This window comes from Mobula hypostoma, chromosome 6, assembly GCF_963921235.1.
Source record: "Mobula hypostoma chromosome 6, sMobHyp1.1, whole genome shotgun sequence".
NCBI classification, from domain to species: domain Eukaryota; kingdom Metazoa; phylum Chordata; class Chondrichthyes; order Myliobatiformes; family Myliobatidae; genus Mobula; species Mobula hypostoma.
This window is the reverse complement of record NC_086102.1, coordinates 45,567,547-45,592,822: the sequence shown is the minus strand read 5'-3', so window position 1 is coordinate 45,592,822 and position 25,276 is coordinate 45,567,547. Positions and strand designations below refer to the sequence as shown.

Below are 25,276 nucleotides of genomic sequence, written 5' to 3'. Positions count from 1 at the left end.
TTGAATTAAGGTGCATTGTTATTGGCTTTATTTCCTATACATGAAAAACTCCATTCTTTCAATCTATCTGCTTTTCTCCAAATATTTTTCTCCACATTTTTCTTTGTGTCTTTGGTTTACTTTTTCATTTAATGGTTGATGTCATTTTTCTTTGATGTTTCATTTATTTTGATAGGATCAGCTGGCTGTTGTCACTAAATGGTCAGCTATTCTGACAGGAAAACGAGCCCAGAATGCTTCCATCCAGGTATACCTCCGGCAATTAGCTCCCACAGCCCAACCCTCTCATACCAGTACTTTTCCATTCTGTCAACTTCAATCCACATTCTGATGTCCCAGAATATTTCTACTTACTTAGATAACATCTTTTCCTTGTTTATCCATCTTTCCCATGTCCCTTCGTTATTCAAATGTGTTAATGATCTGTACCCCACCATTTCCTGCAAGAAGATTCCTTTTTGCTTGAAAGCTCTTGCATTATTCTGTCTGATATGTTATTGTTTGCTCAAACCCTTGTATATTACAGGTAATTTTCTAACAACAAAAGCTATTTCAATGATTATGGTGAGCACAGAGAGCAGATATCTATTCACAATGTTCTGCTGATCTAATTGTTTTGGTGTTTTCCTGCATTATGTTTGGAAAAGAAAATCAAATATATTCATCCATAGTGTTTGGGTGTACTTTGATGTTAGCTTCACAGAGTTTGAAGTGAGCATTTCTCATTACTCATAGCATCACGCCTAACAGTCATGAACACATTTTAATACTGCCTTTCAGTATGTTTGATTATAGGTATTGCCAGTGATACAGGGATTAGAATATTAGTATGACAGTGAGAGTAACTTGTCAACAAAATGCAACTTATCTGACATTTTATTTTGGAAAAGCTTAGCAACAAGAACGAAATGAGATAAGAACAACCTGTGAACAGCTAATCAACAAAACCTTTACATTATAGGTACAGTGGAGTAGATGCTTTGTTGTGGAAACTACTTGACACATAACATTTATATTCCTGTTAAAACAATCTCGGGCAGGGCTCATTACACAGAGGGAACTGTGTTTAAAAAAATGAGGGGGAAACAAATTGATTTATGCAAGATAAAGATGTTATTCCCAGTATCATTCTTTCCTGTTCACCAAAAATAATTCCATCAATTGGGTTCTGTTAAAGCAAGCATCTACTGCTGAGGGTTATGTTCTTGGTTAGTTCATTATTGCTCATTTGATATAAATAACAAAATTTGAAAGATACTACACAGTTAGACTTATTCTTAGTGAATCACATCAATCAGAACATAACCGTATGTAGTATTTGGTCTGTTATTCAGTCCTGAGTCAAACACAATTAATAGCCTCTTGGGCACAATTTCTGACAGTATTGAATCTCAGTAAGGAATCAGTGAATCGTTAGCTGAGGAAATTTTGGCAAAAGAGAAAATGCAAAATGGAAAATGATCTCAGTATCAGAATTGGGTTTATTATGATGTTGAAAATTTATTGTTTTGTGGCAGCTGTACAATGCAAGACATAAAAAAATCACTACATTACAATAAAAACTGGAGGAACAGAGAAGTAGTGTTCTTGGGTTTATTGTCTGTTCAGAAATTTGATGGCAGAGAGGAGGAAGCTGTTCCTAAAGCATTAAGTGTGGGTCTCCAGGCTCCTGTAAATCCTCCCCAATGGTAGTAACGAGAAGAGGCCATGTCCCGGGTGGTGACGATCCTTAATGACGGATGCTACTTCCTTGAGGCACAGTCTTTTGAAGATGTCTTCAGTGGTGAGGTAGCTTGTGCCTGTGAAGGAGATGCCTGAGTCTACAGCCCTGTGTACGTCTTTTGACAGAGAATCAGTTTTGATTTATAGGTAGTTAATATTTTCCAATCTTCTGATTTTTGAACTATTTCTGTGTGCCATTCTCTTACTTAACATTCTACACTGGCTTGCTCCTCAAACTAGCTATCAATCATTAATGACATTGCTGTGTCAGTGACAGCAATATAAAGAACAAACCCAAAGTGGTAGCCTTGAGTTGTTTTGGTCAGATAGTTTTCGGAAATCGATGATCAAATCAGACGTAATCTTATAAAGGCAATCCAGCATGTACACACTTTAATCTATTATTTCAGATATAGTTTGTAGTGTTCACAAATTTGTGCTTTTAATAGTCATGCCCAGATCCCTTCATTGTATTCAATTGTCCGTGCTGAGTGAAACTGTGGAGGGGAATGGTAGTTTCCAAGCGGTGTCCTGCTTTTCTCGCAGGTTCAGTCACCATCACAGCTTTTCATTATGATTCCGGTGAGAGGTCTGTCCGCCTATACAGAACGGAGGCTGCGCCAGTGGCGCTATTATACGTTGAATGGCTCCAAGCTCATCTCGCCTGTTCAAGAGCCTGAGAAGCTTCACCAGTGGTTGGAGGTCGATCAATTCCTTAAGAGTTCTCAAGAATGGCACCAATCAGATGTCACTATTGAAGGTGACGTTGTTCCTTCTAAAGTAATTGCTATCTGCAAAGCACTGCTTGAGAACACAATCCAATCTTCTAATTTTCAAGGTAAGCAAGGTATGTATATTTTCATTCGCTTTAAACATCAACCCCTTAGTTTGGGTAATTTTTAAGATTAAGATTACTCAACCAAGGTTTGGATTTACACAGTCACTGTTAAAGAATTGCTTATTGAATGTGTAGGTGATGACAGTAAGGTTATTTGCAGAAAGATAAGTAGGAGCAGGAGTAGGCCATATAGCCTGTCAAGCCTGCTCTGTCATTCAGTAGGATAACAGTTGCTTGTCTATAGCACAGCTCCAATTCTTCCTGGATCACTATCACTTGATTGCCCTATAGTCCAAAAGTTTCCCTCTTACTTTGAATGTACTAAATAACTCTCAGGGCAGTGAATTCCAAAGCTTCCTTTCTAAGGACTAGTTCCTCTCCTTCTTAATCTTAAAAGGGAAACTTTTACCTCCAAGGCCAGGTCCCTTGTTATAGACTTTCCCACCAAGGTGATACGTTCACACAAACCTTTATACAGAACAATTCCCCATAGAATGTCAAATCATCTAAACCTCAGAGAGTAGAGGGCCACATTTTTCAGTGTCTCCTCATAGGAAAAGTCCATAGTTCCCAAGAATCAAATGAGAGAAAGCCTCACAGTGCTGTTTCTCACCTAAGTATTTTCTTCCTTAAACAAGGTATTATTGCATATGATCCCACCAACACCTTGAACATTTGAGGCAATGCTTCCTTCTTTAATATTCCATCCCCCTTTCAAAAAAAGTGCAAGATTCTGTTAATCTTAGTTAATTGGTTTATCTACATGTTAACTTTAGTAATTCTGTACAAGGATTCCTTAATTTTTCTCTACACCAGTATTTATTAACTATCCATCCTACCAAATTGGGTAAATTTATTTTTCCCTCTATGTATTCCATCTGCCATCTTTTTGCATAAATGGTTGCCTGGTCTTTTTTCATAGAATATACTGTACAAAAGCATAGAACAGGACCAGGCCACTTAACTCACTGTGCTGCCAGCCTAATCAAATACAATACCTTCAGGTGGTCTATACCTTGTTTTCCCGTCTGTTCATGTGTCTGTCTAAATGCTTCATAAATTTGACTACCTTATCTGCTTCTACCAACTCCTTGGCAACACATTCCAGGCAGGTACCACTCTCTCTGTGTACCTGTGTATATATCAAAAAAACAATCTGCCTCTCACATCTCCTTCAAAATTTCCCTCTCTCACCTTAAAACAATGGCATTTCCACCCTGGGGAAAGAGAGTCTGTCTATCCTATCAATGCTGCTCCTAATATTGTACAGTCTATTTATATCAGGTGGGCACGTGGCCAAGTGGTTAAGGCATTGGACTAGCAACCTGAAGGTCGTGAGTTCGAGCCCCAGCCGAGGGAACGTGTTGTGTCCTTGAGCAAGGCACTTAATCACACATTGCTCTGCGACGGCACTGGTGCCAAGCTGTATGGGTCCTAATGCCCTTCCCTTGGACAACATTGGTGTCATGGAGAGTGGAGACTTGCAGCATGGGCAACTGCTGGTCTTCCATACATCCTTGCCCAGGCCTGCGCCCTGGAGAGTGAAGACTTTCCAGGCGCAGATCCATGGTCTTGCAAGACTAACAGATGCCTTTACTTATATCAGATAATCCCCTCAGCACCTGATACATTAGTGGAAACAATAACAGTTTGTTCAACCTCTTGTTATAGCTAATTCACTCAAATCCAGGCAATATCCTGGTTAACCACTTCTGCACTCTCTCCAAAGACTCCACACAGCTCCTATAGTGTAGTGATCAAAACTGCACGCAATACCCCAAATGTGGCCTAACTAAGACTTCCATGCTCAATGCCCCAGATGATGAAACCAGGCTTTACCATCCTACCTACTTGAGTTGACACATACAGGGAGTTATGAGCTTACACTCCAAGATCAATGCTCCTAATGTCCTTCCATTTCGTCTTACATTTGGCCTACCAAAGTACAATGCCTTAAACTTAGCTGGATTAAACTCCATCTGCAATTTCTCCATCGTTCCTTGGCAGACAGTTTGTGTCCTCCTCACAACTTAATTTGCCATCTATCTTTGTATAATTACCGAGCAGATTCATTATGCTAAGACTTTTCAGATAAGCTATTAATATAGCTTAGAAATAGCGAAGTCCCAGCACTGATCTGTATGGTGCCTTGCTAATGAGAATTATCCCACTCTTTTTGTCTTTTAACCATCTCCATATAAAATGTTAACTTCAATCCCGTGAACCTTCTCCTTTAATGTGATATCCTTTTTAGTAATCCAAATGGACTCCCTTTCCAGTTTAATGGCTTCCTTTATTATGTTAATCACATTATAACTAAATACTAATAATTTTATTATACACCATCTCACTTTGGAAAAGCCCACGTTGAATCGGCCTAATCACATTATGATGTTCTGAGTACTCTTATCACTTTTTAATAATGGATTATTTGTTTAATATGTAAGTTTTTGTCAGCCCACTGCAATTTAATGAGTGAAAATGCAGCATACAGTCAGTAGATTAAGCAGCAGCCTTATGATTATGATCCATTTGTTGTCTGATTACTATCAACTGTCACTAGGAACACAATTAAATAAGTTCTGGTTGATAACTGTTTATCAGAAGAGTCACTCACCTGAAGACGTTACCTCCATTTTTTCATGCTGCCTGACCTGTTGAGTGTTTCCAACATTCTTTGTTTCCTTTAGTTAAAATGATCTTCATTGTTTCTGCCGAAGAATTAAGGAAACTCACTTTATTTGAGGCACTGGTGTAAGCATACACGATAAGTAACACCATAAGACATAGCTGCAGAATTAGGCCATTTGGCCCATCGAGTCTATTCTACCATTCCATCATGGCTGATTTGTTATCCCTCTAGCCCCATTCTCCTGCCTTCTCCCCATAACCTTTGATGCACTAACTAATCCAGCACCTATCCACCTTCAATATACCCAATGAACCGGCCTGTGCAGCTGTCTGTGGCAATGAATTCCACAGATTCACCACCCTCTGGCTAAAGAAATGTTTCCTCATCTCGGTCCTAAATGACTTCCATCAATTCTGATGCTGTGCCCTCTGCTCTTAGACTCCCCCACTATAGGAAACATCCCCTCCACATCCACTCTATCCAGACCTTTCAATATTCAATAGGTTTCAATGAGATCCCCCCTCATTCTTCTAAAGTCCAGCAGTACAAGCCCAGAGCCGTCAAATGTTAACACTTCCATTCCTGGGATCATTCTTTTGAACTTCCTCTGGACCCTCTCCAATACCAGCACATCTTTTTGTAGATAATGGGCCCAAAACTGCTCTGGCCAATGACTTATAAAGCCTTAGCATTATGTACAGTGTTTGCTTTTGTATGTTAGTTCCCTTGAAATGAATTCTAACAATGCATTTGCCTTCCTCATCACTGACTCAGCCTGCAAGTTAACCTTTACTGAGTCCTGCACGAGGACTCCAAGTCCCTTTACAGTTCTGATTTTTGAATTTTTTCCCCATTTAGAAAGTAGTCTAAGCCTTTATTCCAAAGTGTATGACCATACACTTCCCTACACTAGATTGCATCTGCCACTTCTTTGTACATTCCCCAAACGTCTAAATCCTTCTGTGGAAACTGTGCCGCCCGTCCTATCATAGTCATAGTAGTCATTGTCATACTTTATTGATCCCGGGGGAAATTGGTTTTCGTTACAGTTGCACCATAAATAATAAATAGTAATAGAAATAATAATAGTAATATTACTATTAGTAAATAGTAATAGTCATGGAAATAATAAATAGTAATAGAATAGTAGTAAAAAATAGTAATAAATAGTTAAATAGTAATATGTAAGTTATGCCAGTAAATTATGAAATAAGTCCAGGACCAGCCTATTGGCTCAGGGTGTCTGACCCTCCAAGGGAGGAGTTGTAAAGTTTGATGGCCACAGGCAGGAATGACTTCCTATGACGCTCTGTGCTGCGTCTCGGAGGAATGAGTCTCTGGCTGAATGTACTCCTGTGCCCAACCAGTACATTATGTAGTGGATGGGAGACATTGTCCAAGATGGCATGCAACTTGGATAGCATCCTCTTTTCAGACACCACCGTGAGAGAGTCCAGTTCCATCCCCACAACATCACTGGCCTTACGAATGAGTTTGTTGATTCTGTTGGTGTCTGCTACCCTCAGCCTGCTGCCCCAGCACACAACAGCAATATCGTCATATCGTCCGCAAATCTGGCCACAAAGCCATGAATTTCATCATCCAAATTACTGACATATTACATGAAAAGGAGCTGTCCAGTGTCCTAACACTGACCGGTGGCACACCACTAGTAACCAGCAGCTAACCAGAAAAGGCCCCCTTGATTCCCACTCTTTCTCTCCTGCCAATCTTCTACCCATGCTAGTTTCTTTCCTGTAATATCAGGGCTCTTATCTTTTTAAGCAGCCTCATGGTAGCACCTTGTCAAAGGCCTTCTGGAAATCCACATAATCAAAATCCACTGACTATCCTTTGCCTATCCTGCCTGTTATTTCCTCAAAAAATTCCAACAGATTTGTCAGGCAAGATTTTTCCTTTAGTAAAATATGCTCACTTTCGCCTATTTCATCGTGTGTCTCCAAGTACCCCAAAACCCTCATCCTGAATAACTTTCCAGCCACTAAAATCAGGCTAACTGGCCTATAATTTCTTTTCTTCTGCCTCCTCTTCTTAAAGAGTGGGATGATATTTTCCAGTCCTCCAAAACCATTTCAAAATTTAGTGATTCTTAAAAGATCATTACTAATAACCCCACAATCTCTTCAGCTACTTCGTTCAGAGCCCTGGGGTGTAATCCATCTGGTCCTGGTGACTAATGCACTTCAGACTTTTCAGCTTCCCAATCACCTTCTCCTTAGTAATAGCAACAACACTCACTTCTGCCCCCCGACACTCTCACATTTCTAGCATTCTATTCCTGAATTCCACACTGAAGACTAATATAAAATACATATTAAGTTAATTCACCATTTGTTTGTCCCCTATTACTACCTCTCCAGAATCATTTTCCAGTGGTCCAATATGAACTCTCATCTTTCTCTTACTTTTTGTATATCTGAAAAAACTTTTTATATCCTCTTTGATATTCTTTCATATTTCATATTTTCTCTTTTTATGGCTATTTTAGTCGCCTTCTGTTTGGTTTTTAAAGCTTCCCAATCCTCTACTTTCCCACTAATTTTGGCAAAATTATATGCTCTCACTTTTGCTTTTATGCTGCCTTTGACTTCCTTTGTCAGCCATGTTTGTCTCATCCTCGCATTAGAATACTTCTTCTTTAGGATGTATCTTTCCTGTACCTTTTAAATTTCCGCCAGAAACACCAACTATTGCTGTTCTGACATCATCCCTGTTAATGTCTTCTTCCAATCAACTTTGGTCAACTCCTCTGTGCCTTTGTGATGCCTCTGTAATTCCCTTTACTCCACTGTAATACTGATTCATCCAATTTTAGCATCTCCTCTCAAACTCCAAGGTGAATGATCACCGTCTCTTAAGGTTTCCTTTACCTTCAGTTCCCTAATTAAACCTGGGTTATTACATAACACCCAATCCAGAATTCCCATTCCCCTAATGGGCCCAACCACAAGCTGCTATAGAAAGTCACCTCTTAGGCATTCTACAAGTACTGTCTCTTAGGATCCAGCACCAATCTGATTTTCCCAAACTCCCTGCATATTGAAATCCCCCATGACTATTGTAACATTGCCCTTATTACATGCCTTTTCTATCTCCCTTTGTAATTTCTAGCCCACTCCTGGCTACTGTTCATTGACCTGTATAATTCCCATCAGTGTCTTTTAACCCTTGTATTTCCCTAACTCTTTTAGATTATGAAGACACGTAGTTCCCTTTTATTGTCATTTAGTAATGCATGCATTAAGAAATGATACATTATTTCCTCCGGTGTGATATCACAGAAACACAGGACAAACCAAGACTAAAAAAACTGACAAAACCACATAATTATACATATAGTTACAACAGTGCAAAAATACCATAACTTGATGAAGAAGTCCATGAGCACAGTAAAGTTCAAAGTTTTCTCAAATGTCCCACATCTCACGCAGGCGGGAGAAGGAAGAAAAACTCTCCCTGCCATGCTGACCACAATCCGACTCTGAGTCATCCGAAAACTTCGAGCTCTGATCAGCTCTCTGACACCGAGTACTGAACGCCATCTCTGTCCGAGCGATTCAACCTCTTTCTCATTTGCCAAAAGCAGACAAGCCCGGGGATTTTGAGGCCTACCCTCCGAAAGATTCCTGACCACACAGTAGCAACAGCAGCGGACGGGTGTTTCAGAAATTTCTCCAGATGTTCCTCTGTGCTTTCACGTCTGTCTCCATCAAATCAGAAATTGTCCACGGCCCCTTTTTAACAGATACGACATTAATTTTTCACCGGAGAGCTGCGCACACGCGGTGAGCTTCCATCTTCTCCTCCCGCCTTAATGCTACCCGTAACTCTACCCGTAATAATTCTAAATCTTCTGATCCTATCTCACCTTTATCTAAGGATTTGATTTCATTTTTCACCAACAGACTCCCCCATCCCTCTGCCTGCCTGCCTGCCTCTCCTATCAATACAATGTGATGTATGTTACGCTCCCCACTATAATCTTCTCTCAGCCACAACTCAGAGATGCCAACTTCATACCTGCCAATCTCTAATTGTGATACAAGATCATCTATCTTATTCTGTATACTGTGTGCATTCAAAAAATAACACATTCAGTCTTGTATTCATCATCCTTTTTGATTTTGGCCCCCTGTTACACTTTAACTCGTCTCACTAACTGCATTTTTGCCCTATTACCTGCCTGTTCTTCCTCACAGCCTACTACACACTGCTTCCAGTTATATACCAATTGCCCCATTATCAGCCCTATCACTCCAGTCCCATCCCCCTGCCAAATTAGTTTAAACATTCCCCCACAGCTCTAGCAAACCTTCCCACAAGGATATTGGTCACCCTCACTTTCAGATGTAACCCACCATTTTTGTACCGATCATACCATCTCCAGGAGAGGTCCCAATGATCCAGGAATCTGACACCCTGCCCCCTGCACCAATTCTGTATCCACACATTTATCTGTCAGATCATTCTATTCTTATCCTCACTGTCACATGGCACAGGGAGCAAACCAGAGATTACTAACTTGAAGGCCCCACTTTTCAGCATTCCGCCTAAGTCCCTATATTCTCTCTTCAGGACCTTTTCCCTTTTTCTACCTATGTTGTTGGTACTGATATATACCATGACTTCTGGCTATTCTGCCTCCCCCTTTAGAATCCAAGATATCCCTGACCCTGGCACCTGGGAGGCAACATACCACCCGGGTGTCCCTTTCGTGTCCACAGAATCTGTGCTCCTCTAACTATGGAATCCCCTGTCACTACTACACTCCTTTCTGCCCCTTCCCTTTTCAGTCACAGAGCCAGACTCAGTGCCAGAAACCAGGTCTCTACAGCTTCTCCCCGGTGGGTTGTTTCTCCACGCCCCCCCCCAACAGTATCCAAAGTGGGATACTGATAATTGAGGGAAATGGCCATGGGGTACTCAGCATTGGCTGCCTTTTCCCTTTCCCTCTCCTGACCGTCACCCAGGTACCTGTCTCCTGCAACTTAGTGGTGACTACCTCCCTGTAGCTGTTATATATCACCTCCTTATTCTCACACGGGCTGCAGCTCCCGTTCCTTAACATGGTCTCTAAGCAGCTGCAGCTCGGTGCACTTCATGCAGATGTAGTTATCAGGGAGACTGGAAGGCTCCTAGAGTTTTCACATCTCTTATGGAAAAAAAAACATACCACTACCTGAAAACCCATTTTCAGTGCACTGGCTATATATTAGCAGGAAAAAAAAGTACTAGAAACGTGCTTAGTTATTTAGAACCTCTGCTCATGCTTGCCCAAGTCTGTTGAGCCAAAGCCTGACCACTCTCACGTTGCAAACAAGAGAACATCTGCAGACGCTGGAAATACAACAACACACACAAAATGCTGGAGGAACTCAGCAGACCAGGCAGCATCTATGGAAAAAAGTACAGTCGACATTTCGGGCTAACACCCTTTGGCAGGAAAGTCATGCGACAGTCCTGCCAAAGGTACTTGGCCCGAAACGTCGACTGTACTTTTTTCCGTAGATGCTGCCTGGCCTGCTGAGTTCCTCCAGCATTTTGTGTGTGTTGCCAGTCTCACATCGACCCACTAGAAGAATGGCCACTCTGCTTATGCCTCCCTTCTTTTTACTGGCCTCTCACTGAATAGCCTTAGTGCATTGAGGAGAAAATAAAGTTTGAAGGAGTAAATTATAATGGCTCTTTTTTTTGGCAGACTTCAATAAAATGCTGACGGATCAGTGAAGTTCAAACACAGAGATTGTTATTTTTTGACCTTGTGTTGGTGACCAGCTATTTATGAAAAATCTTATTATTCGGCACATTTCTTTTGTAAAATGATTATGGAAAGTTTTTCTGAAAGTGGGATGAAATGCTTTATTCCCTGCACTATCTGCACTGCATATGTGTGGAAGCATATGAATGATTGTGTCCCAGTGGTAACTTCAATTTGTCTTTCTTTATGCTACACAATGCCAATTTGTACTCAACTTCTTAGTGACCATGGCATAGGATATTGTCGTAAAGACATAATTGTTACCACTACATTTCAGGGACACCAAAAGATGAAACTAAAACTTCATGGGAAGTGGTACCTGTTTTCCCAGCTGCACTGGAAGGTACACACTTTACTCAGATGTTCCAGAAAGTCTTTTGGTTGCCAAAGTCTAAGGTCAGGTGACCATAAATAGTGAAATTTAATCAGTGAAGAATGCATCACCTTTAGTAAATTGTATTGGCAAATACATCCATGTTTGTGTCACTGTGATATTCATGACAGGATTGAGTTCATGGTTAATTGGATCTGGATAGAAAGAATTCTAGCTCTTGGGTCATCAACTCAGTACTCCAGTGAGGAGTAAGCCAGACAGATTGGAAGCTGAGGGAGTGCTATGTTGTTTGGAGGCATGAGTGACAGCAGTCTCATCTGGTGCAGGACATCTAACATCTGAAGGGAAAGTAGTCTGTCCCATCTGATGTAATGAAAAGAATCACATTTTCCTTTGGGGCAGGGACTAGAAATCTTCAGGAGTGTTACAACTTAAAAGATGTAGTTTGCAGCATCACCACTGTCAGGGAACTGATGTGGAGACTAAAGTTGTGCTCCTTGGGTGAGAATAACCCTTCCCATGGTCTCCCCAAATTCTTGAAATCCACCCAGAACAAAAAAGCTGATGATGGACCAATGAGCATTAGGTACTGTCGCCTTGCTGGCCCTAACCCAGGGACCCAGTCAGGTAAGGCTTGGTTCTGTTACTTAGGATCACGCCATGAAAGTACAAACAATTGTGTTTCTGTTACTAAACACAATTTCAAAGAACTATTTTAAATAGTTCTCAGTGAAATGCTGGATATTTAGACTCTGCCCCTCCCCTGCCTGGCTTCCGTCTCAGATTTTATTCATGTGAGAGATACACAGGTATGAAATCTGAGAGACTCCCCAAGAAAGTTATGCTTTGCTGGATGTGAGGAAGTGTATCAAGCTTCCTGGTTTAAAGTAGAGGAAGAAGTTTGTCCTCTAAGAGAAAAGAAGTAGAAGTGAGTCACTAGTTTTTTTTTAAATAAAATTACTTGGCTTTGGTGTAGATTTTTTTCCTCTGGCAAGCCTGGAGTATTGCATTCAGAAGGAACATATGAATATAATTGCACACTCTGAGGTCGAAGGAGCTTTTGAAAACATTGATTTCAGGAGTGGTTAATAGATCTAACTTTGATTATAGTTTCTCTTTCCTCTTTCACTTATTAACATAATTTCATACAGTGCCCACAGTTCTAGGAAACCATTTACTCCTTTGAACCTGCACTACTCCTATCTTCAATTACACATTGGTTTGGCATTGTTCTGCCCTCAGGCCTTACTAAAATATCCCTTACTGTTGGAATATAATGTTGGCCGCACTAGCTGGAGATGATTGCTTTTGGATAAGTAAGTAAACCAAGGCCCCCAGAGGACCTCCATATTCATGGGTGGTTGATGGTTGGTATGGACCCAGTAGGCTGTATCTGTGCTTCTAGTAGCACCCTTAAGTAGATGCTCTGCAGTCCATAACACTTTTAAAAGCAAAACATTGGCTGTAACATACTTTGGGGTTACTTGAGTTCATGTAAGAATGCTAGGCTTTAAGTAATGGGTGAAGACCAGCGTATGCACCTGTCAATTATATACCACATTGGGCTTTTAATGGAAGGCTGTAATTACCAGAATGAGTGCGCAGTGTCAAAGGTGTGGTGATATTTGGGCAATAAATTAAAGTGTGTTATCACTGTTGTAGCATGGATGAAATTACCAGAGAGACAGAGTCACTGGTAGATACAAAGCAGCTTCTTTATTCGACACAGCAAGGTACAGTAGGCATCTTACGGACAGAGACGCTTTCCGCAGAAGAGTCTGCTGGCTAAAATGTGGGCTCGATATTTATATGCTAAACACAAAGGCAATCGCTGCTTAAAAAGTTACAGACAATGCATAGACAATGCTTCCTTTTGAAGTTGCATACAAACATCACACCTTCGGATTTCATCCTTTCCTTCTGACGCCAACATGTCTGTGTTGGTATCCATAGCCTTTAGTTCAATCCACAATATATTTATTTGGCATTTTACTTGCTAACATAGAAGACAATTAATATTTATAATGTATAGTCAAGACAGTCTTCAAAACTACAGCATCAGGCACCAGAAGCATCTGGTATTTACACCTTTTAGGAAGCCCATTGTGGTGGACTCAATCCACAGTCCTTTGTCAAACAGTTAAAGTAGAAGTCTGGTGGCCAAAGTCATTTAAGTGTAAACAAATCATCTACCCAAAAAGAAATCCACTCTAACAATCACAGGTGATTGAGGTACCTTTAAAATATTAAAAGTGTTAATATAATTTGCCATCAACGTTCAAATAGCCATTTTCAGTCTGTGCAAGTTGACGGAAAGACTTAGGATAAGTGGAGCCAGCATTACTGTGGAGAAGGAAGAGCTGGCAGTATCAATGTTTTTGAAGCCTGATACACAGACTACAACTTAACAATAACAAAAAATTACATTGATTGCAGCATACTGACGATACTTCTTCACCACAGCACAATGACTCTCCTGTTACAATATAGTTGTGCAACAAGTGATCATTAGTGAGCGTGGTCTGTTCACTATTGAATAATGAACAAAGGATCTACTTCTACATAGTGTATATGCTGTTTGAAACATGATCTATGAAGGAGTCTAAATCTCGAATGTTAAGCAATGTAATACTGTCATGTGGAGGGGGGTAAATTTAGGGGAGATATGGGTGAAGCAAGTGATGAATCTTTGACAAATAACTAAATAGTACTCTCATCTAAAATTTATTCAAGAACAACTTCACAAAATTCATTGGAACAATTTTTAAAAATTGAAGCCCTTACAACACTAAAGCATTTAATTAAGCTCATTCAAAAAATATAAATTAACTAATAGTCATGACAACCTTTGTAGTCCCATTGAAAGAGAGAGGGAAAATGGCCTTTGTGGTCCCATTGAAGGAGTGGGGAAACAGCCTTTCGAGTCCTATTGGAGAGAGGGGAAATTGAAGGGGAGAGGGGAAATGGCCTTTGTGGTCCTATTGAGTGGGCACGTGGCCAAGTGGTTAAGGCATTGGACTAGCCACCTGAGGGTCGTGAGTTCGAGCCCCAGCCTTTGTGGTCCCGTTGAGTGGGCACGTGGCCAAGTGGTTAAGGCATTGGACTAGCCACCTGAAGGTCGTGAGTTCGAGCCCCAGCCGAGGGAACGTGTTGTGTCCTTGAGCAAGGCACTTAATCACACATTGCTCTGGGACGACACTAGTGCCAAGCTGTATGGGTCCTAATGCCCTTCCCTTGGACAACATTGGTGTCGTGAAGAGGGGAGACTTGCAGCATAGGCAACTGCTGGTCTTCCATACAACCTTGCCCAGGCCTGCGCCCTCGAGAGTGAAGACTTCCCAGGCGCAGATCCATGGTCTCGCAAGACTAACGGTCCCATTGAAGGAGAGAGGGGAAACGGCCTTTGTGGTCCCATTGAAGGAGAGATGGGTAATGGTCTTTGTTGTCCCATTGAAGGAGTGAGGGAAACAGCCTTTCGAGTCCTATTGGAGAGAGGGGAAAAGGCCCGTGTGATCCCATTGAAGGGGAGAGAGGAAACAGCCTCGGCAGTCCCATTGAAGCAGAGAGGGGAAACGGCCTTTGCAGTCCCAATGAAGGAGAGAGGGGTAACGGTCTTTCCAGTCCCAATGAAGAAGAGAGGGGAAACGGCCTTTGCGGTCCCATTGAAGGAGAAAGGGGGAAAGTTGTAAAAGGGACCTGAGGGGCAGGTTTTCCTACACAGAAGGTGGTGTGTATGTGTAATAAGCTGCTGGAGGAAGAGTTAGAGGTGGGATCTCTCAACAGGCACATTGATGTCAGTAACAAGTTGGGCTGCTGGGCTGTTTCATTACTACAAATCTATGAAATGAATAGAGTTGCTATTCCTCCTGGCCTATGTTTAACTGACAGATTTGCCACTCTCTGTGGCAGAGAAGTGCCACAAGTTCATGTTCTGCTACTAGACTCTACAAGGTGTCCAGCATTGAAATGTAGTTAGTAAATCACCAGCAAAAAGTGGTGTGTGAGTTCTCTCTGGTATGGAAATGCTGAAGCTTCCCAGCAGCTTTCTCCAACCCACACCTCCACCCTACATATAATACTAGATAAGTTAGAATTTAACCTGTAGCTGATAAATGCATACTTTCCCTTGTTGATCCCTGTTCAGTTTAGTTTATATATTTTTTCTGATTCAAAAACCCACAAGATAAAATGGTTGTCATTTTAAAAACTGGTGAAAAAAGTGGCCCACTTCAAAGTGGTTGCCATGACAACTGCATTAGGTGAAGATAAGGGTGAATTTTGGGAAGGGCAGACCTAAAACAGTAGAAACCATAGAAAAACTACAGCACAGAAACAGGCCTTTTGGCCCTTCTTGGCTGTGCCGAATCATTTTCTGCCTAGTCCCACTGACCTGCACACGGACCATATCCCTCCATACACCTCCCATCCATGTATCTGTCCAATTTATTCTTAAATTTTAAAAAAGAACCCGCATTTACCACCTGGTCTGGCAGTTTATTCCATACTCCCACCACTCTCTGTGTGAAGAAGCCCCCCCCCAATGTTCCTTTTAAACTTTTCCCCCCTCACCCTTAACCCATGTCCTCTGGTTTTTTTTTCCCCTTGCCTCAGTGGAAAAAGCCTGCTTGCATTCACAAAGAGAGTAAGAGAAATAAAAGTTCCTTCTCAACTATTTTGAATTCCAAGCCTTTTTGTTTGTGTAATAGCCTAGTAACTTTGCCAAGTGCACACCAGAGATCATCTCCAAAAGGAACTTCCAGTGGAAAACCTGCCAATTACACAATGACAGATGGAAATTCATTCAGGGCGTGTATCTGAGCATGTGGGGCCAGATTGTTTGGTATCTTGTAGACCTCTATTAGTCACCTGTGGTGAGAATGTTCATCATACATAAATGTTGCATTTGGCTAGTTTCCCATCAACATCATACTTTTATGTTTTATTTCAACACTGGCACTGGGCGAGTAGAGTTGCAAGGCAAATCATAACTGATATAAATTAAGCTGTCGGAATCACATTGTAAAAATTCCAACTATGCTAAATGTGAATTATTTTGGATTTGGATGAGTTTGTTTGCACAATATAATATAGCTGTCCTTTATGCAAAGGAAAAGTAGGCCCTTAACTTGTTTGCAGGTAACAATAATTACTGAAGTGGCACTATCTGACTCACTCAAGAGTGAGAGTGGTATTCTAATGCCAATGTTGTGAATGTGTGAGCAAATGCAAAATGATCCTGACAGTCATGGGACATCATTCCTCTAGAAGTGGCCACTGGGACAGTGCATCTCTGTCATTACAGAGCAGACCTTGCTATCATTCGTTATTGTGTGGCCATACAGTATTGTTGCCGTTTGCATTTAGTGATTTTAGGGCTTTTCATACAAAATCTGTCAGCTAGAAATGTTATATTAGTAAATTTTAGAATTTCTAGCTTGTAACTTGTTCCTTTTGAAATTTGTTTTTGTATTTATGTGCATGATATTTTAGTGATTATGATTTCCTATAGACCACTGTTCAGGTTAGTTTAAACTGTCTAGATATATTGAAAAGCTTATCTTTATCTTTTTGCCTTATACGAATACAAAGTCTTTCATGTGGACCTAATCTGCAGATTGTTGTAGACTCTTTCCCTTTTTCCTTTCTCTGCATTTTCTTTTATCTTTCTTCCTAACCCCAGTACACTACCTCCAGGCGTTAATCCAATTTCTAAAGAAAAATGCTGCTCTGGCCCACAGGAAAAGTCAATATCTTGGAAAGTGTTGGCCCTACCATCCGACTTGCTGTGGAAACCTCAGAACAACATGTGGAAGTGGAGCTGGTACCAGCCATCGAAATTGCCAACCACTGGCCAAAAAAGGCGCGCTGGCCACGGTTCCTGAAGCGTTGGCCATCAAAAGAAAAGGCTCGAACTGTTAAGGTACTAAACAAAGAAACAATATACAAAGTATGATGATATAGTAATAGGATGAGAAATTTGATCAGTTTAATAGAAAGTTGAATATGAATTACGTATCAAGAATATGAAGATGTTTATAAAAGTGCATACCTATTAAGTTAGGTTTAGAATAGAAGAGAACTTTATTGTCATTGCTCAAGACAACGAGATTGCAGTGCTACTCCAGTCCGTGCAAAACAGGTATTTACAATGCATGTGGTGCAGCTGAGTTTAAAAAATAAATCCCATATTTACAAGTATTAAGTGATTTTGATTGTCCATAACACTCAAAGGCCATTGGTAAGCCGGGATGCAGCATTATTCAACTGCACAATAGCTCTTGCTGTTCAGTCTTACTGTCTTGGCTAAAATGCTTCTGTATCTCCTACTAGATGGCAGGAGATTGAATAGACAGTGTCCAGGATGGGATGGGTGTTCAATGATGTTATGAGGCATTGAGAATTATAGTTTGTCTCCACTTCTGGTAGTTGAGTCTCAATGATGTGCTGAGCCGTACTAATCACCGGTTTGAGTGCTTTGTGATCTGTCTTGCTGCAGCTAGGGTACCACATTCTCATTCTGTATGTCAGTAGGCCCTCTATCACACAACAATAGAAGTTGGCCAGCAATATTTGGGGCAGATTAGCTCTCCTCAAGCACCTCAGGTCGTCTGGTCACTGTTGTGTCTTCCCTACTATCAAGGTTGTGTTGACAGACCAAGAAAGCTCCTTGGTGATGTTCACCTCAATCTTGAAATTGGGGACCATATAATAAATAAATAGTGGGGCTTATTCGGGACCTCTTGCCTTTCTGACGTCAATTATCATTTCTTTTGTCATCTTGATGTTGAGTGATAGGTTGTGGTTCCTGCACCAGACAGACAGTTTCAGCACTTCCTCTCTACATGCAAGTTCATTGTTGTTTGTGATTAGGCCAGTCACAGTTGTGTCACCTGTAACTTTGGTGACTGAGGTTGCAGCATGGGGCAGGGGTGTAGTCATTGGTGAAGAGGTCATATGGTGCTTTTGGGGAGATGTGAGATGTTGTGCTGGAAAGAAGAACAAGCTGTATGGTCTCTCCATGATAAGGCTACCTTGATATATCATTCAGAATAAGGATGCACTGGAGCTGGAAAAATAGAACCAAAGAGAGGGAATTAGTAGGAGAGAGGTAATTGAAAATAATTTCTTTTGCTTTTTTGTGTAGGGATGAGGTACACAAGATGTGTTTTCAGAATTAGGCCATTCAGCCCATTGAGTCTACTCCACTATTCCATCATGGCTGATTGATTACCCCTCTCAACCCTATTCATCTGCCTTCTCCCCATAACCTTTGACACTCTGATTAATCAAGAACCTATCAATCTTCATCATAATTATACCCAATGACTTGGCCTACACTGCGGTTTGTGGCACTACAAATCTATAGAAGTTTGCCAAGGTTTTAGATGTCATGCGAAATCTTCACAAACTTCTAAGGAAGTAGAGGCACTGCAGTGCTTTCTTCGTAATTGCACTGTCATGCTGGACTCAAGACAGATCCTCTGAAATGATAACATTGAGGAGTTCAAAGTGTCTGACCCTCTCCACCTTTGATTCCCCATTGAGGACCTCTGGTTTCCTCCAGCTGAAGTCAATATCAGCTCCATGGTTTTGCTGACATTGCATGAGAGGTTGTTGTTGTGGCACCACTTAGCCAGATTTTCAATCTCTCTCCTGTATGCATCACCACCTTTGACTCGGTCTACGACAGTGCTGTTAGCAGCAAACTTAAATATAGCATTGGAGCTGTGCTTAGCCACACAATCGTAAGGGCAAAGCAAGTAGAGCGGGGGGCTAAGCACACAGCCTTGTGGTGCACCTGTGCTGATGGAGATTGTGGAGGAGATGTTGTTGCTAATCCAAAATGAGTCCTTCAGAAACTCGTGAACCACTAGTTCATTAAGGCAGTCCAAAAGGATGTTGCTGAAGGAGAAATTGCAGGCTAAAAATTGCAGTGAGAGTAATTTAGGAGAGGTATATTTAGAAGTTTGTAAGCAGTCCACAACATCACTGTGGTTCACTGGCGCCATTTTGGAGTAGAAGACCAGGCTCAGGATAGTGCCTTCCAGTTTTGTAGGGTGTTCGTGATTTTAAAAAAGACTCATTCAAAAGTTTTGTGGTTTAATTGTTAAACCAATTCATTTAACTGTAGGTCACTCAAATGCTCATTGAGTGAGATTTTGTCTGGACCTTTGGGGATTCCAGATACATGCTCATAATTAATTGAAATAGATATTAAAGAACAATCTTTACTGTGTCATCACTTTACTGTGGGTATAGTACTATTTTAGCATTTATAGAAAAGTGAATGAAGCTGGGTTCTGTGGGTGTGGTATAACTGCTTAAGTGTTTAACTCTCAATGGATAATCCAATATGTTACTTGCAACTTGCCCGCCCATGCCTTTCTGGGGTCTACATCTTGTTGCATACAAGTATGGACTTGTTAATTTGCTTTGGACTTGTGAGTGGAATTGAGTTTCATAAGGAGGCCATTTATGCTGCCTCTGAGCATTCCCATCTGTCCCATTCACCTACAGTCCACTACAGGCATTAACAGACAAGGTCACTGCTGAAAATTGAAAATGTTAGGGTCAAGGACAACACTCTGAGGAACTCCAGTAGTAATACTGTTGGCTTTCAACAGCAACAATCATCATGTGTGTGATCTATGACTTCACACATTAGAAATATTTAACCTTGATGCTCGTTGTCTTCAGCTGCCTTCACATCTAGAGCAGTATTTTTAACTTTACCTTTGGAATGCGGCTCTTGATTATAGTGAGATTGAACCAAATAGATTTGTAAAATTCAAACAGGGTATGCCTGCCAATTTCTAACTGTGCTACAGTGTACAAGCTGGGCATTGGATTTTACAGGTCTACTTGTCAGTAAGTCAGTCCTACTTGATGGTGCTATCGAAAACATCTTTAATCGCTTTCCTAAAGGTGTGGGGTTAGTGTGTCCTGTTTGTTGTTAGCTGGACATATCTGGGCATTACTCCAGTTGGTCAAGAAAGCTTTGAAGATCCCCACCCTAAATATGTTCTGTACCCTTGCTACTTTCAGTGTGTTTTCTAAGAGGACTTCAACCTGGAAGAAATAATTCATCCGAGGGTGGATGATAGCTAATAAGGGCTTTGACCTAATGCCATGAGACTTTTGGAAATCTGGAATCATTTGTGGGGATTCTCAGTCCGACATTTACCCACTCTGCCAACACCTCTGAGTCTGTCCTGTTGGTGGGACAGAATATACCAGGACAGGTTAGAGGAGTCTGGCACATTGTAGCATATAATTCTGTAAATCTCACTTTACTAGGACATTGCTTGACTCACTTATAGGACATCTTCAACATTTTGCATATCGGTCTCCAAATGTAATGAGAACTTTGCATGGTTGACAGGGCAGGGAATGACTACATGTCTGATTTTAGTGCCTCATCAGTGCTGGTCGGTGTGACCAGTTTTATTCTTTCCTTTTTGACTCCACAAATTTAGAAGAAGGTGAATGACTCTTTTCATTCCCAGTACAAGTAGCTGAAGCAGTTTGAAAGAAAACTCATATCGTTCATGGGAATATTTCCTTTATGACTGTAACACTTAGGTTTATTAAAAAAAAACAGGGGTATGACATGCTCAAAGGTCTTCTATTGTTTCTGTAGTGCAGACAAAGAAAAAAAGAGGTTAAATATAGATCTTGGAGTCTGGTGAGGTTACATAAATAAAGAGAATTTGCTAGAGATGATTTGGGTGCAATTGCAAAGGGAAAACTGTGTGAAGGCAGTGATAAAAGGACAATGTGGCTAGGAGAAGAGAAAAGATGAAACCTTTTATGATATCAGAATCCCTAAGTTCCTCACAATCAGATAACTTTTTTTGGATTATATTCTCAAAATGAACTGTGGCAATTATGAAACAACAGGCAACCTGCTGATTGAGATGCATTGCTTCCCCGGTGATCGTGAATTGTCTCGTACTCCACGTAGAGGACTATCCCTGTGGTAATAAAGGCAATCTTGGGCCTGACGGAGATTATTTATGTGGAGAAGTAAAAATAAATGTAAAATATCCTCCAGTGATAGTCCCTAATTAGTGTAATTAATTAAGACGTTCATACTGACATTTTTTTCTAGTTCTTTGCTTCTGCGAACAACAAGATGGCCTGTATGTGGCTATTTATCAATGTGTAGGTGCTAACATATGAAATATTAATAATGAATGTTATACCTTGTAGTACTGGGTAGAAAACCAGTCTTGGAGCAATTTCTCAGTCAATTAAAAACATTATGTTTTAGATGGAGAGCTTGTCAGGGGTGAACTACTTCACCTGTATGGTGTACATTGGGTGGAGAATAAATTGCAGTTTAAAAAAAATAAGAACAAGAAGACATCATGAGTAGAAACAAAATATTTGATTTGTTTAGTTGGGGATTTTTATAACACTAAACTTGGCCCAGTGATCAAGTATTTACTTGGCCTAAGAACGAAGCTTCCCTACCTTTCTGTTACTGATAGTGTTGGCACGTGGCCAAGTGGTTAAGGCGTTCGTCTAGTGATCTGAAGGTCGGTAGTTCGAGCCTTGGTTGAGGCAACGTGTTGTGTCCTTGAGCAAGGCACTTAACCACACATTGCTCTGTGACGACACTGGTGCCCAGCTGTATGGGTCCTAATGCCCTTCCCTTGGACAACATCGTTGGCGTGGAGAGGGGAGACTTGCAGCATGGGCAATTGCCAGCCTTCCATACAACCTTGCCCAGGCCTGTGCCCTGAAAACCTTCCAAGGCGCAAATCCATGGTCTCACGAGACTAACGGATGCCTGTAAATAAAGAAAAGTCACAAGTGAATTTGCCTTCACTGCCATCCCTGGCAGACCACCTTCATTCTACATTCCTAGTTCTGGTCACAGTAAGAAGTTTCTCTGCTATTTATACAGACATAATTGTAATCGCATGGTACAGGTCGACCTTTACTAATCAGGCACCACTGGGACCTGAGGAGTGCCGGATTAGTGAAAATGCTGAATTACAGAAGGATCACATTAAGCATAATCAGTGCCGGATTATGGAAGGTGCCGGATTACAGGTCGTCGGATTAATGAAGGTCGCCCTGTATTATATTCATCCCAAACAACATTTGGGGTCCTTTTTCAAAAAGACTCATATGGATGTAAGTATCACTGGCAAAACCTGATTACATGGCTGTCTTCTAAATATACTTCAGTAAGTAGTGCTGAATTGTTTTCTAATGTGAATTTCCCCTTCATCAGTTCTCCTTTCCTCCCTTAAAGCACTTTTCTTTCCACCCCCCCCACTGTTTCCCCTCCTCTCCCTCTGCCTCATTTCTTCCATTTCCATTCTTCTCACTCTCTCGTGGCCTTCTCTTTCACCAGCTGTGCCCACTCCGATCCATTAAGCACCACCTGTACCTTGATCTGTAATGTATTTGTTCTTAACTAGCTGTGCCCTAGGAGATTGGTTATTATATACAAAGGATGCTCTGAGCTAAGGGATTACATTGACAGGAAGGATCAGATGGCAAATATTGATACCTTTAAATCAGGTTTTTGAGCATGCGTAAATGCCACACAGTAAGTTTTTATGCCATCACAACTGGAGGTGGGGGGGCGGGGGTGTTGATCTTTAATAATATTGTGATAATCTAATTATCAAGTTCATGGAGGGGGTGGAGTGAAGAAGTGAAGAAACTCTGCATATTAGCTGGATGTAGGACTACAGGCAATGCTCAATTCCCCAAATTCCACTTTGGGCTGCTATTGCTGGGTGAGGAAGGAGGGAAAACGGGTATCTTAAAATGTGAAGCGTTTTTTTAAAGAAGTTGCAAACCACTCCAATGAACAATGCCAGATGATGTTTACATCTCACTGACTATTGATTCTCCCTGCTGTTGCCTTCTCCATTAACTCAACTCAGCAACAATTGGCGCTAAATCAGAGAGCTGTGAAGTGAGTGGTGAAAGTCAGGGAAAGGCTGTGAGGAGTTTTAAACATGAGAGGAATCAAGAAATTAACTACAACAATGACAGTGATTTTAGTTCACACCTTTAGTATTTCCTGCACAATTCAAAGGACAAAAATTGGCAGTGAAGAGTAACAATGTACAAACGTTTGTAGTTTGTTTTTGTGATATTTTGCATCAATTCAAGGTGTATTGCCGTAAGTATGTGAATCCAATGCTATTATTGTTCTAAAAGCACATTCAGCAATCAGGCCTATCAAATACAAAGGTAATTGTATTGCCAAATTTGCTTGTTTTGTGTTTGGAGAAACTGAAGAAATTGGCACATATACCCAAGTTCACATCTGATTGGAGTTCCATTATAAAAGTCCCAGTTTGTGGTACATTATGGTCCATATAAAACCAATGATGACAAAGATAAGGAGACGAGAGACTACAGACACCACAAAAAATGTCGTCAAGATGCCATACACAAACTGCTGGAGGGACTCAATGGGTCGGGCAGCTTCTGTGAATACAGATAGATACTCTTTTTTCCAAATTGAGACCCTGAAACTGTAGAGGGGAGATAGCCTGTATAAAGTTAAGGGTGAAGCAGTAGCTGGTTGGTAATAGGTGGAACCGAGTGAAAAGCGGTATGTTGGACAGATGGAGCCAGATAGCAATGATAAGAGGAGGAGGTAGAGGCAGAGACTGGGAAGTGTTAAGTGGAGACAGCAAAGGGCTGCACATTCTGGAATCTGATAAATAAGGACAGAGAGGAATGAAACCACATAAGGGAGGGATGATGGGTGAAAGGAACAAGTGGAGGAGGCAGTAGGAAGTCCTCTGGATTAAATGTGTGAGTGAAAAGCAAATGGTTCCACAGTAGCCATCATGTTCCAATTTGCATAGCATGTCAACTCCTCTTCCCATTGCCACATAGACATTCTATCCTCAGCCTTCTCCACTCCAGAGCAACACCAAACACAAGCTGGAAGAATGGTACCTCATATTTACCCATCAGTATTCTACAAGCCAGTGGGGTGAACAGATTTCAGGTAATATATATCTACCAATGTCTGCTTTTCTCAGCTTTTGATCCTCCAAGATTCTCTCAAACTCTGCACGCTCTTTCTCCGACCTTCTGCCATCGAGACTCCACAGGTGCTGCCTGACTTGCTGAGTTCTTGCTTTATGGCAAAGGGAAGATCATTTCTAGGAATGATTGATGCCACTGAAGTTGAGGTAACAGTTGTATCAAATCAGCAGCATTATTTTCTGAAGAGAAATTGATACAAATACACAAGGATGAAAATAGTAAACCAGCAATAAAACCGAGAGCTTCTTTCAGGCATTGCTTGATTGACCTGATTTGTTGCAGCACTAGGATTGCCATTTGTTAGATTTGACTCTGTGATGTAAAGAAAAATTCCCCTCACAGCTGCTGTGAGTGTGGGTGCATGAGGTAAACAGGGCAATAGGGACCTGAATGCCGGCCAACATGTCAGCCAGCAGGTGTTTTCATCAAACTCTTGGATTTAAGGGCAAGGAAATAAATGAAGGGACTGAAAAGAAGGGAAGTCAGAGGGGCCAGTCGTTCACTGTCAAATCAAATACAGAAAGAGAAGCAAAAACGAATAAAAGATTAGAATAAAAAGATTTTTTTAATGAAGTTTAATTTGGTATTTGAGGGTACAAGCCCCTGTTTTAGAACATTCAATGTAAATAGTGAAATACTATCTTTACACAATTAAAGTGAGACTAATGAAATTCTGATGGCAAATTTAGATGTGTTTACTGTATGAGGATATTTACTTCTCACTAGAAACTGCAGAGTAACTTGCGCAAAAATTGTTTTCACTCGGTTTTGCTTTGACAGCATATTTCTATCCTTCCTTTAATCTATGGCTAGGTATAATTGTCATTGAAATTATTGTCAGTACATAAACTTTAGATTTTGAAGGCCCACCATTAGAATAGGGGAAGGTTATTTCGCCTCTTGAAACTGACCCCCCATTCAATTAGATCATGAATA

The 25,276-nt window shown here is 41.0% G+C and overlaps 1 protein-coding gene across 3 annotated transcripts in view; it reads left to right on the top strand.

Moving 5' to 3' along the window:
* mab21l3 (mab-21-like 3) overlaps window positions 1-25,276 on the top strand; it is a 50,225-nt gene that overhangs the window by 19,431 nt on the left and 5,518 nt on the right. Inside the window, exons 3-5 of one of the 3 annotated variants that reach the window (XM_063050737.1) lie at window positions 176-247; window positions 2,269-2,569; window positions 17,044-17,225. In XM_063050737.1, coding sequence (XP_062906807.1) covers window positions 176-247; window positions 2,269-2,569; window positions 17,044-17,225 — 555 coding nt within the window. Of the gene's footprint in view, window positions 1-175; window positions 248-1,105; window positions 2,570-17,043; window positions 17,226-25,276 lie in introns of those variants that run through there. The other 2 variants (XM_063050739.1, XM_063050740.1) reach the window with 2 other exon arrangements.